Genomic DNA, 18,842 nt, shown 5'->3' on the forward strand with positions numbered 1-18,842 from the left:
CTTTTGATCTCACGGTTTTACGAAAAGCCTTTGTGCTATGGAAGAAGATAGTACCAATCCGATCCCGAAGCTCCACACGGCACCGCATTAACATTTGCGAATTTTGCGGCGGCAGAGCATTGCATGACATCACTTCCTCGCCAATTGCGTCGCCAGATTTACGAGAGAAGGGATTGTAGCGTACGGGCCTAGAGCGGCCGCAGCGCTTCCCACCCTCGATTCGCCCGCGAAGCGTCGGTCACGTGACTACGACGTGCCGATTCCGATGTGGGAGGGGCCGATCCAACGCAGTAAAAGATGGGGGGGAGGGTAGTGGTCTAAAACTATTATATACTAGAAAGGTGTAAGCGAGGCCACGCCCTTGGCCTCCTCGTTCCGTCCTCCGTTCAACGGCCGCCTCACGTGATTGCAGAAGGCAGTACGGTCCGGGAAGGGAAACCGCTGGGCGCGAGACGGGGCGTTAAACGGCCACCTGGAACGGACGACGCTCTTCTGAGAGGGGAGGGGGGTGGTCTCAGTTTTCTCCACCGTTTGCCGACATGAGCCGTTACAGCCGCCAGCGCTACTTCTGGGATACCCTGGCTTGTTCGCTGCTCCTCGCGGTTCTCGCCTCTTGCCTTATTCCGCAGAGCAAAGCAGCTGTCGAAGAAGGTAAGGAAGAGGGTGAGCCGTGGGGTGGGGGGAGCGTGCTGGAAACGCCTGGGCTTCACTTGAGGCGGCCCGTCGATTTAGCAGGCGGAGGCCCTGGGCTGCCGCGCGTCCCGAGGGGAAAGGGTTTTGGCCGCGAATCCCGAGGCGTAAGAAAAAGAAAGGGAGGCGGCCGCTGCGGTTCTACCTTCGGCCGCGTTTCGAGTTGGGGAACCGGTTGCCAGAGTCGTGGCCGAGGGTGTGGAGGGAGTGGGGAGAAACGAATGGCCTGAGAAAAGTCGTGGGATCGCCGAAGGCGGAAGATAAGACAACTTTATTGTCATTTTTTTTTACTGCGAGCACACCGGCCCGCATTAAAAATGAAATTCTGTTGCCAAGAGAAAGTGTATATCTACCCAAACACATGCATAACACACACAATACATGGCTATATACATATATAAATATATACCTGCAACACACACACACACACACACACACACACACACACACACACACACACGAATCACTGTTCAAAAAGGCAAGACAAAAAAAAAACGATTGGAAACTAACCAAAGAGAGAAGCAACCTGGAATTAAGGAGAAACTTCCTAACGGTGAGGACAATTAACCGGTGGAACTGCTTGCCACCAAAAGTTGTAGGTGTTTCATCACTGGAGGTTTTTAAGAAGAGACTGGACTGCCACTTTGTCTGAAATGGTATAGGGTCTCCTGCTTGAGCAGTGGGGGTTGGACTAGAAGACCTCCGAGGTCCCTTCCGGCTCTATTCTGATCGATATATCCCAGAAGGAAAAGAAGTCCTTCGCTGCGATCCCACCGCGCACAGTTGCAAGCACTCTCCGCTGGATTGTCCACACGCCAAGCGTTTCCTTCGGTCTGCGCTCAAAAGCGACCGAATTTCACAGCAAGAAAAAAGGCCGTTTGAAGAACAGACGGTTTTAAACGACAGTTACGGTCGCTGCTTTCGCTTGCTGGAATAAGAAGCCACGCAGCTGCTTTTCGGTTTGTCCGGGATTTAAATGGACGGCGGAGAGGTGAAAGAAACCCCCATGTATTTGAGCCTTGCGAGATGGAGGCAGGTAGTCATTTGTGGACCCTTTTTTGAGTTTCTTCTGCTGGCCGGCAAGGTCCACTTTAGCAAGGCGAATCGAAGGGGGACAAATTAGAGCCGGAAGTAGCAGAATTACTTTTGTTATGAAGGCCTACAAAAGGCTTTCTCCTTTATAGAAATCCACATCACCACCTTTGTGGGGGGACTTGGAGAGCCTTCTTAGACGATACTGAGGTCTGGGTCAATGCATATGAAACAAGGTGCTCCTTAGGCAACTGCACCTAAGCTTTTGAGGGCTTTAAAGGTGAAAGCTATCACTTTGAATAGGATTTGGAAATGGAGCAGTAACCAATATAGATGGTGAAATACTGGAATAATCTGTGTCAAGCCAGGGGGCAGTGTAACTGCTCTATTTTAAACAGCTGAAATTGTCATGTTTTTGAAGGGAGTTCCATGTACAATACATTGCAATAATCCAACCAGGAAGTTACCAGAATATGAATATTGTTGTAAGACTATCTCTGTCTCGGTAAGCTCATAATTGGTAAATCACCTGATAATTGGTAAATCACTGCTATCCTGTCCCTTACCCTGCCCAAGAACTGAATGCCAATTGTCTCACCCATTGGTTAAGAAGGAGAAGTAGAGCTAGGTGAAAACTGTATGTTGAGAGCACCTCAGCCCACATCTGTGGATGACTGCTCAGCATTTTTATTTACATATGTTAAAAAGCATGGTGAAATAATATGAAACCCCAGGGACTCTATCTCAGTTGCCATGTACAAGTACAGTTTTAGAAACAGTAATTCTCCCTTATGAAAAAGGGTTTCCAAGTACAAGTGAAACCACTATAGTATACTTCCACCATAGCCCAAATTAGACTGCCTGTTCAAGAAAACACCATAATCAATGGTATGAAAGCTACTAAGAAGTCCTAGAGGATCAATAGAGTTATAAAAATAGAGAACAAAGAAGGATGGAACTATTCCCTTTCTCATTCTGAAGCATTGATGGCCTTAACTAGGCTATCCTACTAATTTAATAAGACAGTACACGAAGTCCTCAACTTACAACCACAATTGAGCCCAAAATGTTTGTTGCTAAATGAGACATTTGTTAAGTGAATTTTGCTCCATTTTATTATCTTTCTTAGCAGAGTTAAGTGAATCACTGCAGCTGTTAAATTAGTAACATAAGTAAGTGAATCTGGTTTTCCTGTTGACTTTCCTTGTCAGAAGAATGCAAAAGGTGATTGCATGAGCCCAGGATACTGCAATGGTAATAAAAGTGAGTCAGTTCTCAAGCATCTGAATTTTGATCACATGACCATGGGGATGCTGCAATGGTTGCAAGAGTGAAAAAAGCTAATGCCACCTTTTCAGTGCCATTGTAACTGAACGGTCACTAAATGAACTGTTGTAAGTCAAGGACTACCTGTAATTGTAAGAGTTGAATACACAATTGACAGATCAATCACATACCATGCTCATCTTGAGCATCACCGCTGAAACTCATCCAAAATGGGACAGGATAGTATTCTGGATGCTTCCACATCTGGATTTGCATCAGCGCAGAGGTTGAATTGTAGTGAATGCAAGCATTCAAGGTTTCTTATGGATTTCTCATATGTTACTGAGAGTTTGGGTCTTTCTTTGGGACAGATTGCAATATGCACCTTGCTATTTAGAAAAGCTCCATTGGGTGACATTTGGAAGACCTCCATACTGTACCATATTGACTTTTTAATGGGCCTTAAACTGTATCAAACTTTATTTGGCATGGGCTTTTCTTCATGTGTATTCTAGAAGACATCCTGCTTATTTCATAGTTCTCAATTCAGATACATGCCAAGTTGCTGTTCAGGCTCTGCTGGCAAGAAGAACATGCTTAGGAGGGATTGCATTGACCACTCAGGACAGCTCTACATCCACAGAGCAATCAGGGCTTTGACAGAACTTTTTGGAATCTAGAACAATCCATTTTGTCATTGGGTGGATCATTGAAATTGATTATCTTATCCTTAAGACAGGGAAAGCACTATTTGTGCCGTAAGTATAAATATGACATTTTATTGTGATAGTTAGGGATATTCTTGTTAAAATTGAAAGAATTTAGTTGAAATTTAAATTAGTGTCATTAGTGTATAGAATTTAGTAATTAAAAGCAGTGGTGGTGAAGTGGTTAGAATGCAGTATTGCAGGCTGATATTTATTTATTTATTGATTTGATTTGATTTATTTGATTTATATTGCCGCCTATTCGCTCAAGGCGGCTTACAGAATATAAAAGAAACATTTAAAAAACTAAAACTCATAAAAAATCAAATAAATTAATGTAATAAAATCACTGCTGACCCCCACCTCCCACCCCAGCGACAGACACGAGCCATTTAATGTGCTCCATCCTACTCTGGGTTCCCCGGGCCCGCTGGCAGAACCAGGTGTTCAGCACCTTCCAGAAGAGAATTAGGGTTGGGGCTGTTCTAATCTCTGGGAGAATGATGTTCCCAGAGAGAGGGAGCCACCATGGAGAAGGCCCTTATTCTGCTTGACTTGCTCAAGGTTGACTCATCCTTCCATTCTTCTTAGTTGGGTAAAATGAGGGCACAGATTGTTGGGGCAATAAGCTGACACTGTAAACCACTTAGAGAAGGCTGTAAAGCATTGTGAAGCGGTATATAAGTCTTAAGTACTATTGCTGTTGCTAAAATTAGATCCATTTTTAGAGTGAAAGGAAAAGAAGACGAGCTTTAAGGCTTATAGACACATAAATTTGGCATGCAAATAATACTGCAATAGGTTAACCTAATATTTTGTGAGCCAAGAATACCTAACAAAATTAGCTGTTGAAGAACCAAATTCTAAATATGAATACTGTATTTTTCGGAGTATAAGATGCACCTTTCCTCACCCCTAAAAGGGGGTGAAAATTTGGGTGCGTCATATACACCAAATGTAGCCCTGCCCCAGCCTCTGAAATGGAGGTTTCAGAGACTGAAAAAAGCCTCTGAAGTTTGAGAGGCTGGAAAAAAAAAAGCCTCTGAGGCGGAGGTTTCAGAGGCTGAAAAAAAAAGCAAGGCGCAGAGCTCACAACCAAGGAACCTATTGCTAAAGTTCACCTCTGGGAACAGCTGATTGGGGATATTCCGGGAGGCCGATCCACCCCCAATCAGCTTTTTTCTTATTTTCCTCCCCAAAAATGAAGGTGCGTCTTATACTATGGTGTATTTTATAGTGTGAAAAATATGGTAATTCATAATGTCCCATGCTTTGTCTACTCCTTCCACTCCTTTGCTCTGTTAATTTTCCATTTAAAAATGAAGACTATTACAACTATTTCTGGATTTTGGTTCACATATAAAGTATCTATCATGCAAATATTTTTAGTCATCAGTGATACAGTAAAGCCTTTAAGTTTAAACTGTTTGTTGTCTTTTACATTTCTATTTTCTATCTATTGTTAATTGGCTTCTGTTTTTACAATTTATTTTCTGTTCTAGTTGGCTGTGAAAGACATACAAATTGTACTTCCTGCATTGCTATTGAATCATCTCAACTGAATTGCACATGGTTTCAATGCACTGGTAAATTGAATTACATTGAAATACTTCTGATTTATTACATTTTTTTCTTGACTTTATTAGTTTTTGCACACATTGTAAGATTAAACATTGTAAGGTTTGGTTCTTCACAACCAAAACATATATAAAAATCTGTTATTGCTACATATATGCAACTTCAGAGATTCATGTAAATTGATAAGAGAGCATAATCATATGTATTTTGCCCCTCAAATTGTTCGTTGGTATTTTTAGGCTTGTATATGAAATATGGAAATCATATGTATTTTGCCCCTCAAGTTGTTCGTTGGTATTTAGGCTTGTATATGAAATATGGAGATATCTGCTAAGAGATTGCTAAGCAATCTAATAACTAAAAGACAGACAGCCCACCAGTTTCTTTTGGGCTAAGCAACATTATAGAAAGTACAAAGAAGAGGAAACAAATAGTAAAGAAAAATTAAGGCCACAATTTGTGGTGTTATTTTTTAAAGGAAAACTAAATCTAGTCTTAGTAATCATTATTTGGAAAATCAAATATGTTTATTTTTACACATTAAGCAGAATGACACAAAGTTGTCAGTAAGGATTAACTACAACTCTCCATATCTTCCTATCCTTATTATCAGCATTCATAATACAATAGATTTATCCTTTGAGTATTTCGTAACACCATTAATATGGTTCTGGAATCCACTCATTCACTTCCTCTATGTCAGTGATGGCTAACCTTTTTGCCATCGTGTGCCAAAAGCGGGGTGGGGGACGTGTGCCCACATCCATAATTCTTTGCGCCCCATGCTCCCCCTGCTTTTGGCACGTGATGGCACGGTGGGCCCAGTAGACCCATTTTTCGCTCTCCCCAAGCTCCAGAGCCTTTCTAGGAGCCTGGGGAGGGCAAAAACAGCCTTCCCCACTCTTCCTAGAGGCCCTCCGGAGGCTGGAAACAGCGTGTTTCCTGACTTCTGGTGGGCCCAGAAGGCCCGAAAATCAACCGGTGCACGCATGTGTGCCAGAGCTGAGTTTGCGTGCCCACCGATATGGCTCCACGTGCCACCTGTGACACCCGTGCCATAGGTTTGCCATCACAGCTCTTATGTGGTCAAAATACCTTATTTTAAACTGCTCCCTGTTGTGTTCTGATTATTCTGCTAGATTAATTCTGCCTTAATCTACCAACTAGAAGATATGTGCAGCACATTAACACAAAAATATATGGTTGCTAAAATGGCAAAATAAGCATGGTATTGATAAACTTAATGAAAGCATAGAAAGAGATTGCATTGGAAATAGCAAGAAATCATTGGAATAATGAAAAATTGAAACAATTTGCAGTGAAAACTACTGAATGAAATTGTTATAGTTTCAGACTATAATCTGGCAATGTTTAAGAATTCTTCCCCTCTTCCCTTGTGTCTTCTATTATTTCTACAACATAGAACCTGATAAAATTAAACTTGAAAAAAGCTAAGAGATGAGCGGGATTTATCTTTTACATATTAAGCCAGTGTTTTAACTGTAGATTTCTACATGTTTTACTAAATATTTACTTAATATTTTATTAAATCAGAACTTCATTGGGTTTTTAAGGGCATTATAGAACAAGGTTTATAATAAGAATTGTATCCAAATGCTTTAAAGTTTCATTCATTAAAAGCTGGTTTTTTTCTCTAGAAAAAACTCCGTCTCAGTGCACAAATTCCACAACTACATTACCTGGTTGTGTTGCTGTTTCTGAAAACGGGACATGTGCAGGTGAGTATTTATGCATATATGATGATAAAGAGAATAATTATTTAAGGGCCAAACAACCTGAAAGCAAAGCTGCCTGAAAACTTTATTCAGTATAGTAAACAGGACAAACATATTGATTATGTTTGTTCAGCACCTAATCTTTTACTGCACTGCAGCTGCCAGATGACAACTGAAAATATTCTTGTTTCTTTAAATTCTCCATTGCTGGCAAATCTTGCCTTTTACTATTTCTGTGTTTCTTTATGTCCATCCTTTTTCCCTATTGTTATAGAATAGAATTCTGTTGAGAACTCTATTTAAAAAGGATGAACTCTGCAGTGTTTTCAAAATATGATGCAGTTTAGATCTTTCTGATGCAACCTTAAAACTTTAGCAGGCTGATAATCTCTTTTAGGTTTGTTTCTAAAGTCTGAACATTGTTCAGGTTTTTCCATGGGTTCACAAGGTGAGAGATTCTGTACAGGTAGTCCTCGATTTAGGACCACAATTGAGCCCCAAAGTTCTGTTGCTAAGTGAGACATTTGTTAAGTGAGTTTTGCCCCATTTTACAATCTTTCTTGCCTCTGTTATTAAGTGAATCACTGCAGTTGTTAAGTGAGTGACACGGTTATCAAGTGAATCTGGTTTCCTCATTGACTTTGCTTGTCTGAAGGTCGCAAAAGATGATCATGTGATCCCAGAACATTGCAACTGTCATAAATATGAATCAGTTGCCAAGTGTCTGAATTTTGAAAACACTTGTTCCTGCAATGGTCGTAAGTGTGGAGAATGGTCATAAGTCACTTTTTTCCATTTATTTTATTTTATTAAATTTCTATACCGCCATTCTCCCGAAGGACTCAATGCTCTTGTAACTTTGAATAGTCACTAAACAAGCTGTTGTAAATCAGGGACTACCTATTGCTTGTACAATAAAAATGAGAAAAATTTGCATAATTACAAAGCTAAATGAGTGAACTGCACCACAAAATGCCACAAGTTTTTATGGTAACTCTTGAGTTCCATCACTGAATATCTTCAAAAAGCACCTTATCTTGACCTCATTGGCTAATAGGAGCCTTGCCTAAACATTGCAGTTTGCTCATTCCATAAGAATTTTCTGAGGTTTGGATAACAGAACATTGACAACCAATTCAGAACCCTTCCACTAACAAAGATGGTGGTGACTGTCAGCCCATTTCAAATCCCAATAGCCCAGTACCCCTATGTAGAGCGTCTAATTCAATCTCCATCAACTCAGCAGGAGTATGACACAATCACTATGTAGACCAGGGGTGTCAAACTCAAGGCCTGAGGGCTGGATCCGGCCCATGGGGTGCTTAGATCTGGCCTGCAGGGCCACCTTGGAAATAGCAAAGGACTGGCCCTTGATGCCTCTGCCAGCGAAAACAAAACTTGGGAGGGCTGCGGGTGGCCCTCCCGAGCTCCATTTTCACTGGCAGAGGGGTTGCAGGAGGCCGTCACAGCTAAAAACGGAGCTCAGGATCCCATTTTCACTGGCAGAGCACTCAGGCCACCACAGGCGTCCCCAACACAAGTGACATCGAGCTGGTCACGCCCACCCTCGCCTCCCCTACCCTGGCCTCCTTAGGTCAAATATAATGCAGCCCAAACCAAATTTGCCACCCCTGATGTAGACCATCAAAGAGTTAGGATTTCTAATTAGTAAAGATAAGAGTTATTTTAATTAGTACACTGATAACCCTTTGATGAAATTCTAAACACTGAAAAAAGTCTGAAAAAAGAACCTTACCGAAGAAAATGAATAGACTATTTAGTAGTTTTGTCAGTTGTTCAGACTAGTCACCTGGACCTAATGATATTTCCCAGCTTCTAGGGCAGATGATGTAAAGTGTCATGTACAAGATTTCAATCCTGCCCCTTCAGTGGATACTTTTTCTCTTCTTGAATCTCTAGCTTTGCAATCCCAATGAAGATGAAGAGCTGTATATCCATTACTGTAGAAGGGATTTAGATGTCTCATGAACTCCAGCTGATTATTGACTACTGATGAGCAGAGTAATAACTGCTGTAATTATTAACTCTAAATCAGGACTGAAATGCTACCGATTCGCACCAGTTCGGGTGAACCAGTAGCAGCAGCGGCAGATGGTTCGGAGAACTGGTAGTGGCGGCATGCGAGGCTCCACCCACCCGCCCGGACATCGTTACTTCCTGGTTTTAACCAGGAAGTAACCTGTTTTAACCAGGAAGTAACCTGGTTCTGCGCATGCGCAGAGGGTTCAAAATCGCATGTGACATGCAAGTGAAGCAAGCGTGCGCGCACACTTCCGAACCAATAGGGAAGGTAAGTAGATTTCACCCCTGCTTTAGATGATATTTCTTTTAAAAATGCCAGGACAAACACCAAGTTACTCAAGTAAAGATTTACATGTGCATAAGAACCCTAGAAGAATTCTCAGCCTAGATATTACTACTAAATATTACTACTAAAATCAATTTTATGCTTCATAGTTTTATTTTGTTTTTTTAGATTTACCTCCCAGTACTACAGCTAGTAAGACTACTACAGCTAGTAACTTCTCCACAGTCACCAGCCCAACAGGTAACAATAAAAAAAATCTGCATTGATGCAGACATATTGTTTTAGCTTAATGCTTTCCAGTAATGAATCTGTAGTAAAATAAGTATTTGAAGAGACATGTAAGTTTTTTATTTACATATGTGATTCTTGTGCTCAAGTAATTATGCTCAATTATATCAGTAATTTGATAAATCTATAGAGCAAGCAAAATCTGCTTTGAGAGTGTGCGTTAGTATTGTTCAAGTAACAGTATAAAAATTATAAATATACAGCAATTCATAAATCACTATTTCTAAGCATTTCTTCTAAACAAAAAATTCAGTTTCTATATTTCCATTCTCTTTTCATGAGTAATTTCTTCTAACTGGTAAAATTTTAAATGTGCCTGCATTTACAGTATTGTTACTTGACTGCTTTTAGAAATTCTCCTTGGTTGAAACTACATAGTTATAATATTGAATGTAGGCATTTCAACCCAATTAATTTGCACAGCAACAAAGAGATCTAGTTGTGCTGAAATGCATAATAGTTACAGAAGTAACTCATGAGTTGATATTTGTCTATTTGATCAAGAAAATGCAAAAAGACACAAGAAAAAGATATATATTTTCTTCTCCAAAATCCTCACTGCCTAAATATATAACAACTGCGCAGGCTATATCCTCCTTTTCCTGATCTCTTTCCTCCACTAATCTCAATAACAATACAAGAGTCTTGTTTTACATTCTTGTTCTTGGCAGTCTCCAACTGAAGATCAACATTTTTGTGGGTTTCCATTTATGATATTGCCCTCTTTTATATTTGATTCTTAAATTGTGTTCAATATATCATTCATTGATATTTTTATAATTTTCATAGTCCTTCAAAATATATGTGGTCATGTTCAATGATGTGAATCACAAATAGGATTGTAAGTATACATGTACATTCATATTTCAAGGCAAATAAAATGGTATAAACTGTTTCTTTATAACAGGTAGTACAATTAACTCAACTTCGACAGGAAAACCTATTCTGAATAGTACAACCATTGCTACTACTTCTGTTATTACTGCTAAAACAGGTAAAATTTAATTTAACAGGCATTCATAATGAACTCTGTTGTCTTGAGGAAAGTTACTTGTAAGACAGTTCTTGTCTTGGGTGAATAAGAAAAAGCAAAAGGCAAGTGAACTATGGATTAAATAAAATAGTATGTGTCTATTGTCAGACACTGGAAAACAAGAGTCAAATTGTGTAATAATGTTCCCTTCCAGGGAGGTAAGGGACCATCTACAAAACATCTGAATCATAAAGCAAGTGTCTTTTGTCACTTCATAAGCTTTTCTTTGTGAAGCAGTAGTTTATTTATTTATTTATTTATTTTGATTTATATGCCGCCCTTCTCCGGAGACTCAGGGCGGCTTACAACGCGTTAAGTAATTAGTTGTGCTTAGCTTTAATGATTCCAAGAGAGATACTATATATCCACATTGCAAAGTGGGGAGGGAATCAGCAATTAATTTCCACATCATATAACACTTTTAAATCATTCTTTGAGAGTTTGCAAGATAATTAAATCTTATAAGATTTGCATTTAATTTTTTTTTAATCATGTATCTGTGGTCTCTATAGCATCCTCACACAGGATGTAAATAATCTGAACAGGTTTAAACAGCAATTGACCTCTCCTGCTTGTAGCATCTAATCTAGAAAAGGACTTGAAGAGTGTATTCAAATTCTGTTTCATAGAGACAGAACTGTAGAACTGATTTTAGATGATAAAAAATAATACATAGAAAATATAATTCAGGAGCAAATCACTAATAATTATAATCCTCTTATTTGACAGGTACATCAGCTCTAATACCAACTACCAAGCCATCACATCATAAAGCAAGTTTTGATGCAGCCAGTTTCATTGGTGGTATTGTACTTGTGCTGGGTCTGCAAGCAGTTATCTTCTTTCTGTATAAATTTTGCAAGTCCAAAGAACAAAACTATCACACACTCTAGGAAAATGTTGCTTTTTAAGTGGACTTAGATTAGCTCAATATTTATGGTTAGCTACACCAAAAGATGCTTATTCTTTATGGAATACAGCAGTTCAAGATATTATTTTTCAAGACTTAAAAAAAATAGGTCTGAAATGTGCTTGGAATAAGGTTGTGTGAATCATGTCTTGCTGAACAGAAATATTTGCAATATTCTGCATGAACCCTTATTTGCTGTTTTAAATTTTTAGTAGCTGCTACTATAGAATCTATTCTTTTATTTGATATCCAAATATAGTTGTTGATAGTTATTGCATTTAGTGGCAGCAATGTCCTTGGTAGGTAAATTTACGATTACAGTGATTTAATTAGGTTTAGATACAATATCCCTATGCATCATTATTAAAAATAGATTACTGTTAATTTGACATAAAAAGTATCTATGAAAATTATGGTTTTTTTATCTGTTCAGCTTGGAAATTGGAAGAGATTTGTAGGATGTTTTTAGGATATTTTTTTCTTAACAAATATGAATGCCCATATTTTTCCATATTATATGATGTTACAAGGGTGATTGTTTTCTATTGTAAGTGTAAGCATCTATAGGAAGAATGATGATCAAAAGATATAAATTCCCCTATGCGTAAGGAAGAAGGACCAGTGCCTTAATTAGCAGATTGCAAATTGAAGTGTTGTGCCATCTTATATTTTGAGGTTCAGTGAAGAATGTCATTTTATTTGCACCAAGTTTTCTCCATTAAACATATGAACCTCAGCACTATATGCTAACATTGTTAACTGTTTTCATATGTGTTAATACAATGTATTGGATCTATATTTTTGAGGAATTAGATCCTTTGAGGAAAATAGATTCGGTAAGCTACATGTGATGAATTTATCCAACTGATTTTTGTGGGTCTATTAAATGTGGCAAAGTATGGATTCAATCTGCTGTATCCAGGCTTTGTTTACTGTTTCTAAAGCCATTTGTCCGTAGCCTTCAAATTACCTGCCTTAGAAAATGCTACGCTTTTCATATGAGGATAATAATTTTAGCAAACAGTTTGTGCTCACAACATTATGGATATTTTAAAGGTACTGTAGTCCTGCATGGATCTTAGAATATTTTATTCCCACATAGCAATATCCTACCTGTAGGTCTCATAATACAGCAAATTGTGTGATTGAACAATTGTGATAGAAACAAACTTGATTGAACACTTGAACTAAGTTATTTTATTTTGATTATTCTCTTAATAGCTTCTTAATGTTTGTTTTGCAAGTCATTTGATAAATACAATTGAAATAATCAGAACTCAGTTTATAGAGTTAAGTGCTTCTGCTGGATGAGCTCCAGTCAAAGAGGAACTGCAGTGGTTGATAGTATGCTGATGACAAAATTGACTCTGTGGATTTATTGTTAAAAATGTTAACATCATTCTAATTTCCTTAATCCTTCCAGTTTGAGTAAAATTCACTTCAATATTAGTCCGAAAGTCAATTCATAAAATATATTTAGTAGAGAGTACTGTAATTTTAAAGAATCTTCCAACAACTGCACTCCTAAAAGACAATAGCTCAGGTGAATAAGACAGTTGAACTGGCTACTCCATTCAGATATTTCCAAAATAGGTGATGTGTATTTAATGGCCTTGTGGTAGTCATTTTACCCATCTTCCCATGATCTTTATAAATTTAAGTTAAGCTGAAAATTTAAACAACGCTAATGAAATTCTAAAGAATGATGGTTTAAAAATGCACTCTTAATATTAGATTAGCGTATTCTTCAAAGTAAGATTAAAAAGCTATTTACTTTCTGCTTCCATGCTTATTCTTGAATGTTAGTATTTACCTTGTAAATTTAAAGGGAGAAATGTTTCAAAACTGACAGTGCAGTATGCACTTCCAAAATCAAAATGTGAGATGATTTTGTTACTGAGCCAAGAATACCTGTCAAAGACATTAAAACATGTATTCCTAAATATAGTGAATCCTCTTTCAAGTGCCTTAAATTTTCTTAATGTTGGCCTCATGTCAGGGAAAGAAACTTTAATCAATATATCTGCCCCTTAGTGTCAGCAATTACTCTTTTCCAATGATTTTAGAAAATTCAGGTATTAGTATTACCTTTCAGGAAATCTATATTTTCTATTTACCCATAAAACTATATGTTTAGTTACTAGGGCATTGCTAACAATTTCATGCAGTGGCAGTAGATTTGATTTTCTAAACCAACTTCATTTGTAATCTACCAAACTACAGCAGACACATTAAGGGGCTTCCCAGTTATTCACATATTAAATTCTTTACCATCTAGATTTAGATAGATAAAACTTTGTTTTCGGTATAATGCCATTACTTATGAATTAATATGAATAGATTTTTATCACTTTGCTGGTCGTTTGAAATTCAGCATATTGTTTGTTTTTTAAGCAATTGCCTGTATAGAATAACTGATCACGTGGACCTTAATTCTTTAGATAGTAAATTGTGACTTTCATTCTTTATCTGGATTGTTCTTAGAACTCTCATATGCAAATGTACTGCATAGGGAATGGAATGTTATAGATATTATGTACTGCATATGTGGTGTTGTCATTGGAAGAAATGCAAATTATTTACAACCGTAATACGAAAATAAATCATTTATTAAAATGCTTTTTTTGTCCAAGTAAGTTACTTAGAACTAGACTACATAAACAACCTAATAAACATTACATTGACAGCATGTAATAGTGCTATGTACTTTTATAAGGCATTTGTAATTTAGGGGACCCAAGAGATCATTTGTTTAAGAAATATCAAACTACAGTTTTATACATTGCATGTGCATTATATACAGGTAGTCCTCGACTTAACAATAGTTCCTTTAGTGACCGTTCGAAGTTACAACAGCACTGAAAAAAGGGACTTGTGACCATTGTAGCATCCTCTTGGTCACATTTACATTCAGATGCTTAACAATTGACTCACATTTATGACTGTTGCAGTGTCCCGGAGTCATGTGATCCCCTTTTGCAACCTGACAAGAAACGTCAATGAGGAAATTAGATTCACTTAATAACCATGTTACTAATTTAAGAACTACAATGATTCATTTAACAAATGTGGTGAGAAAAGTTGTAAAATGGGGCAAAACCCACTTAAATTTCTCTCTTAACATAAATTTTGGGCTCAATTGTGGCCGTACGTTGAGGACTACCTGTACAATGACAATATGTAACTTTCAAAAGAACAACAATGAAATTTCAATATGGCATGACGAAGCCAAAATCTTTTATTCTCATATTATTACTCAAAAGCATTGAAGAAAATATGGTAGGAAAAGTTTTATTAACAATTACTGACAGCAACTATATGCACAGTAATGTTTTCAGTCTTGGTCAATGACAAATCTAGTAGCAGTTCATTTTTGAGATGTGTTTCACTCTTGTTGCACAGGAAAAGTAGAATGTGAAGTTTGGGTAAGATCTGGCAATAGAACGTCTACTATTCTTTTTCTCCATCCTGAAGGTACCTGGAAAGACAAAGTTCGTTATTTTTACGTTTTGCACTCTGAATAGCTAACATTTCAAAGATTTGGGAATGGCTATTTTTTGTAGCGGCATAATCTGGGGAAGCAGAGCAGAGGAAAACCCACTGCATATCTGAGGTGTATACACATGCAAGAATAACCATTGTTATTCTTTCAAAGTGAAAATCTTTTAAAAAATAGCATTCAAATTAATAAACTTGTTGCTCTCGACTGGATAACTTTACTTGTTGTCTGATGTTTTCATTAACTTTTCACTACTCACTGTTTTTGGTCTAGGAATCTTCTCTAATTTGGTTTTGGCTGTCAAAAGATTCTGAGTGGAATCCTTGGTTAATATGAATGTTGGCAATTCTGCATTCTGACTGCATGAAGAAGAACCTGAAATATAAATGCAGTATATAATATGTTATATAGTTGTCCATCCAAAAACAAACCTCTCCTCCTCCCCCTCCCAGCAAAAAAGTCAATGATAGCTTCTTACCTTCTGTTAGGCAAATCCCAATAAAATATAACAAAAACGAAAAATGCTTTCTCACACTGGGCATAGGGATAGCATCGCATACGAAAAAAAGGTGATTTTTTCCCCCCAGGCAAATCTATAACTTTTTTATTTGCATAGCCTTCTTAATAGCAACTTGCCTGACAATTGTAGAGGGCAACTGAGTGAGATTGCAGAAAAGAGACGTAGTTCACATCTGTTCTCGTCAGTGAGACTAGCCAACTAAAAAGCCTACAGCCATCGTTCTGATAGATACTAGAAGCAGATGTGTTTATTTTCAAGGCTGGAACCAATCCCTTTTTCTCCCCTTTGAAAGTCACTGGACTGCAGGGATGTCAAACTCATGTCGTCACGTTGTCATGTGACTTATCAGGACTTTTTCCCCCTTCACTAAACTCGGGGTGGGCATGCCAGCACATGACACATCCGGCCTGCAGGCCATGAGAGTTTTGATACTCCTGCTATAGTGTGATAGCGCCTATTACGGTTGGTTTGAAATGAGAATCTACCACCTGTTTTGGACAATCTTTGCATGTTCTGCTCTACTGTTACTGTTAAGTGGTAATGTTACAGCCTCTCCCCAGTTGAACAGATACTGCATTTGGGCTCTAAATAATTTCCAAGCACCTCTTCTAGGTCACATCGAAGCGATTGCATATCATTTCTTGAAAATACATCATTTACAAACATCCTGTGGTTTTCAGCATTTTTGGAGGTGTTTTAAACTCATTAATCTCTGTCAAAAGCTCAGAGTACTTCCAAAATAATCTGTCAGTTTCATTTGATGCAAGACATTTTGTGAAATTTTGTACTTTAAAAATTCCATTTGGTGTACCTCTACTAACAATGTAAACAAAGCACAAAATGCAATGAGGTCATTACAGAAGACCAGCAGTACATTCTAGGCTTTGATTAATTTGTACAGTTAATCTTAGAGCTTGGAACAATTTCTGGAATATTGGTGTGCACAGGTACACAATGCTACATTGTATTCTTTGTTAATATATCCCATTCACAGCTCTACATAGAAGAGATGCTTATTCATTAGAATGTTTCCATTGCTGGTGTGGATGACAATTGAAGTGTGTGAATGAACTTTAAAGCAATCTGAACAGAATGCATTTGAAATCTTGGCAATATTCTGAATATTTTTTCCCCAATTTCCAGGCCCAGGGCATTCTTGATAGTATTCCATACCATTAGCTTTTTTGACATTAGTCCAAGTTAGCTAGGTTATCCTTTAAATTACATTCTTACCAGGATGTAGTTGTTGCTGTCAGAGCAATCTAGTAGGTTTGACTAGAGAGATTAAAAAACATCCTGGATGATGACAGGCACAAACCACTTTAATACTTTTGCCTCTTGGTCTACTGTCATCATAACACAGTCATATATCCATGTAATCTCCAGAGGTCAAGCTCAACTCAGGGCATTGTAAACATTACGATGGCAATGATACAGTAATAAATTCTCACTGTTTATAAAAACATACCATCCATGAACTTTATTTGTTTTTATATACTACTAACTACTTGGTATAGGGAGCCTACAGGTTTACATATTTTTCCTTACAGCTTTCCAAGATAGTACGCTAAAGTTAAAATGAGAAATGATGTTGATAGCTTAGTTCTTACCTGGAAAATAGTAATGTTTGCTTTTAGTAATGTGTGAAAGATTAGCAGACCTTCTTGCAACTGAAAGCAAGAACATAAATAAGATGAATTGAAAAATAAACTATGAAAAATAAAAATAAAGTATCAAAACGTCTACATTTTTAACAGATCTGGATGCATCACTTTTTGTTAGACTTGTATTTTGTTTTCAGGAGCTCAGGAAGTCATGTTTAGATTATGATTAATCAGATTTCAAATTTAGTTAACATTAAAATGGAGTCTTCCGACTGTTTTTGATGCTGTATGCAATACTACTATATATCTAAATAAGTGGATATAATTAAATTCTCACATCATACTCAACTGCTCATACTATCATAGCTTTTCTTACAACTCAATAACAGTATTTCCGAATAGAGATGTGCTATAATGCAGCTGCTGTTTTATCAGTATGATATTGTCAAGCACTGGAGTCCTAACTTTAAGCATTTGTGCATGTAAACAGAACCAAGAGTTCATCCAGGCTTCAGCAAGTAAATCCCCTGTAATGGTTTTTTAAAACGTTTCTTCCCAGTTGTACAAGTAGATAATAGTTGTGTTATTTGAGCAATTAAGAACTGGTACAAAGAAGGTGTTCACAGAGATGATTCCTATATGGCGTGGATTTAGGTAATGCTTCATTACTGATGGAGGTTTAATTAGTTATATGATGCAGGTTTAAATGCATGCATGTGTTTCATGGATCAAATTACCTGGATCTATATTTTGAAGCATTTATTTATAATTATGTAAACGATTTTATGGTTCCTGTCAGAAGATAATTCTGGGTGACTCACAACAAAACTAAAAAAACATTAAAAGCATAAACATCCCATGCATGAAACATCCTCCTAGGATGCTCCTATAACCATCTGCAAGCTCCCGTCACTATCCCAGCACCTGAGCACACAATAAGGTTAGGGTTGATGGCCCTTTGGAAGGCTAAAAGGGTGGGTGGCTCCCAGATTGCCAGAGGGAAGATGTTCCACAAGATAGGGAAGACACTAGATAGCAAGTGGAAGATGTTCCACAGAAAAGACACTAGATAGCAACATTTCAGAGAGAGGACCTGGACTATATCTACCCCTTCAATATGGTGGAACAGACAGATACCTCAGTGAGAGGCACTCCCATTGATAAAAAGAATATATGTAGTTCAGGGTTTGAACTGAGATCCTTGGTGCTTGGAGCCTTTTTTTTTTTTTTGGTTGCAGATGTTTCTTTACCACTGATGGATAATGCAGGAATGATGTTACTTAGCTGGGTAATGAGATGTTGGCAAGAAAACAACTAAGCTCAGAGAGCACCACATATTCCCATGGCATGTAAGGTTTTATGGTGATAAACAGCACCTTCTACTGTACCCAGAAGGAAAATGGGAGCCAAAATGTGACTCATACAACAGGGCTATAACATGGGCAAACTTGGGAGTGCCCAACACTACATGTACTGCATCCAAAAACAGTTGTAGCTTTTGGGTAGTGCTCAAGGGCAGCCCCATGTACAGTGTATACATACTCTGGTACTCCAAAGAGGAGTTGACTATAAGCACAGCCTCCTAGTCCAGAAAAGTTCACAATTGTTGGAACAACAACAATTGATCTAGGTTCTGCTGCTGCCACCTAT

General features: G+C 37.8%; 2 protein-coding genes across 2 annotated transcripts in view; one reads left to right on the forward strand and one right to left on the reverse strand.

The window, feature by feature from the left end:
• Positions 1-337: 337 nt before the first annotated feature.
• On the forward strand, positions 338-14,187 carry CD164 (CD164 molecule). The gene is made up of 6 exons (XM_070932817.1): positions 338-651; positions 5,198-5,281; positions 6,932-7,012; positions 9,507-9,578; positions 10,534-10,620; positions 11,389-14,187. Exons 1-6 carry the CDS (start codon positions 540-542, stop codon positions 11,550-11,552), a joined length of 600 nt encoding a protein of 199 aa, XP_070788918.1. The 5' UTR covers positions 338-539; the 3' UTR covers positions 11,553-14,187.
• Positions 14,188-14,954: 767 nt separating this feature from the next.
• The window catches only part of LOC139323889 (coiled-coil domain-containing protein 162-like), a 42,720-nt gene continuing 38,832 nt past the window's right edge, over positions 14,955-18,842 (reverse strand). The window contains exons 30-32 of the mRNA XM_070953439.1: positions 17,199-17,258; positions 15,328-15,443; positions 14,955-15,047 (exon numbers count right to left, since the gene is read on the reverse strand). Coding sequence (XP_070809540.1) covers positions 14,955-15,047; positions 15,328-15,443; positions 17,199-17,258 — 269 coding nt within the window. The remainder of the gene's footprint in view (positions 15,048-15,327; positions 15,444-17,198; positions 17,259-18,842) is intronic.

The sequence above is a fragment of the Pituophis catenifer genome, unplaced genomic scaffold, assembly GCF_029215685.1.
Source record: "Pituophis catenifer annectens isolate HBS135680 unplaced genomic scaffold, rPitCat1.0.hap2 SCAF_1, whole genome shotgun sequence".
Taxonomy (NCBI): domain Eukaryota; kingdom Metazoa; phylum Chordata; class Lepidosauria; order Squamata; family Colubridae; genus Pituophis; species Pituophis catenifer.

Coding starts and splice junctions, on each gene's coding strand:
- CD164 (XM_070932817.1), top strand. CDS start 540: ATGAGCCGTTACAGCCGCCAGCGCTACTTCTGGGATACCCTGGCTTGT. Junction 9,579..10,533: donor CACAGTCACCAGCCCAACAG/GTAACAATAAAA, acceptor TCTTTATAACAG/GTAGTACAATTAACTCAACT. Junction 10,621..11,388: donor TGTTATTACTGCTAAAACAG/GTAAAATTTAAT, acceptor CTTATTTGACAG/GTACATCAGCTCTAATACCA.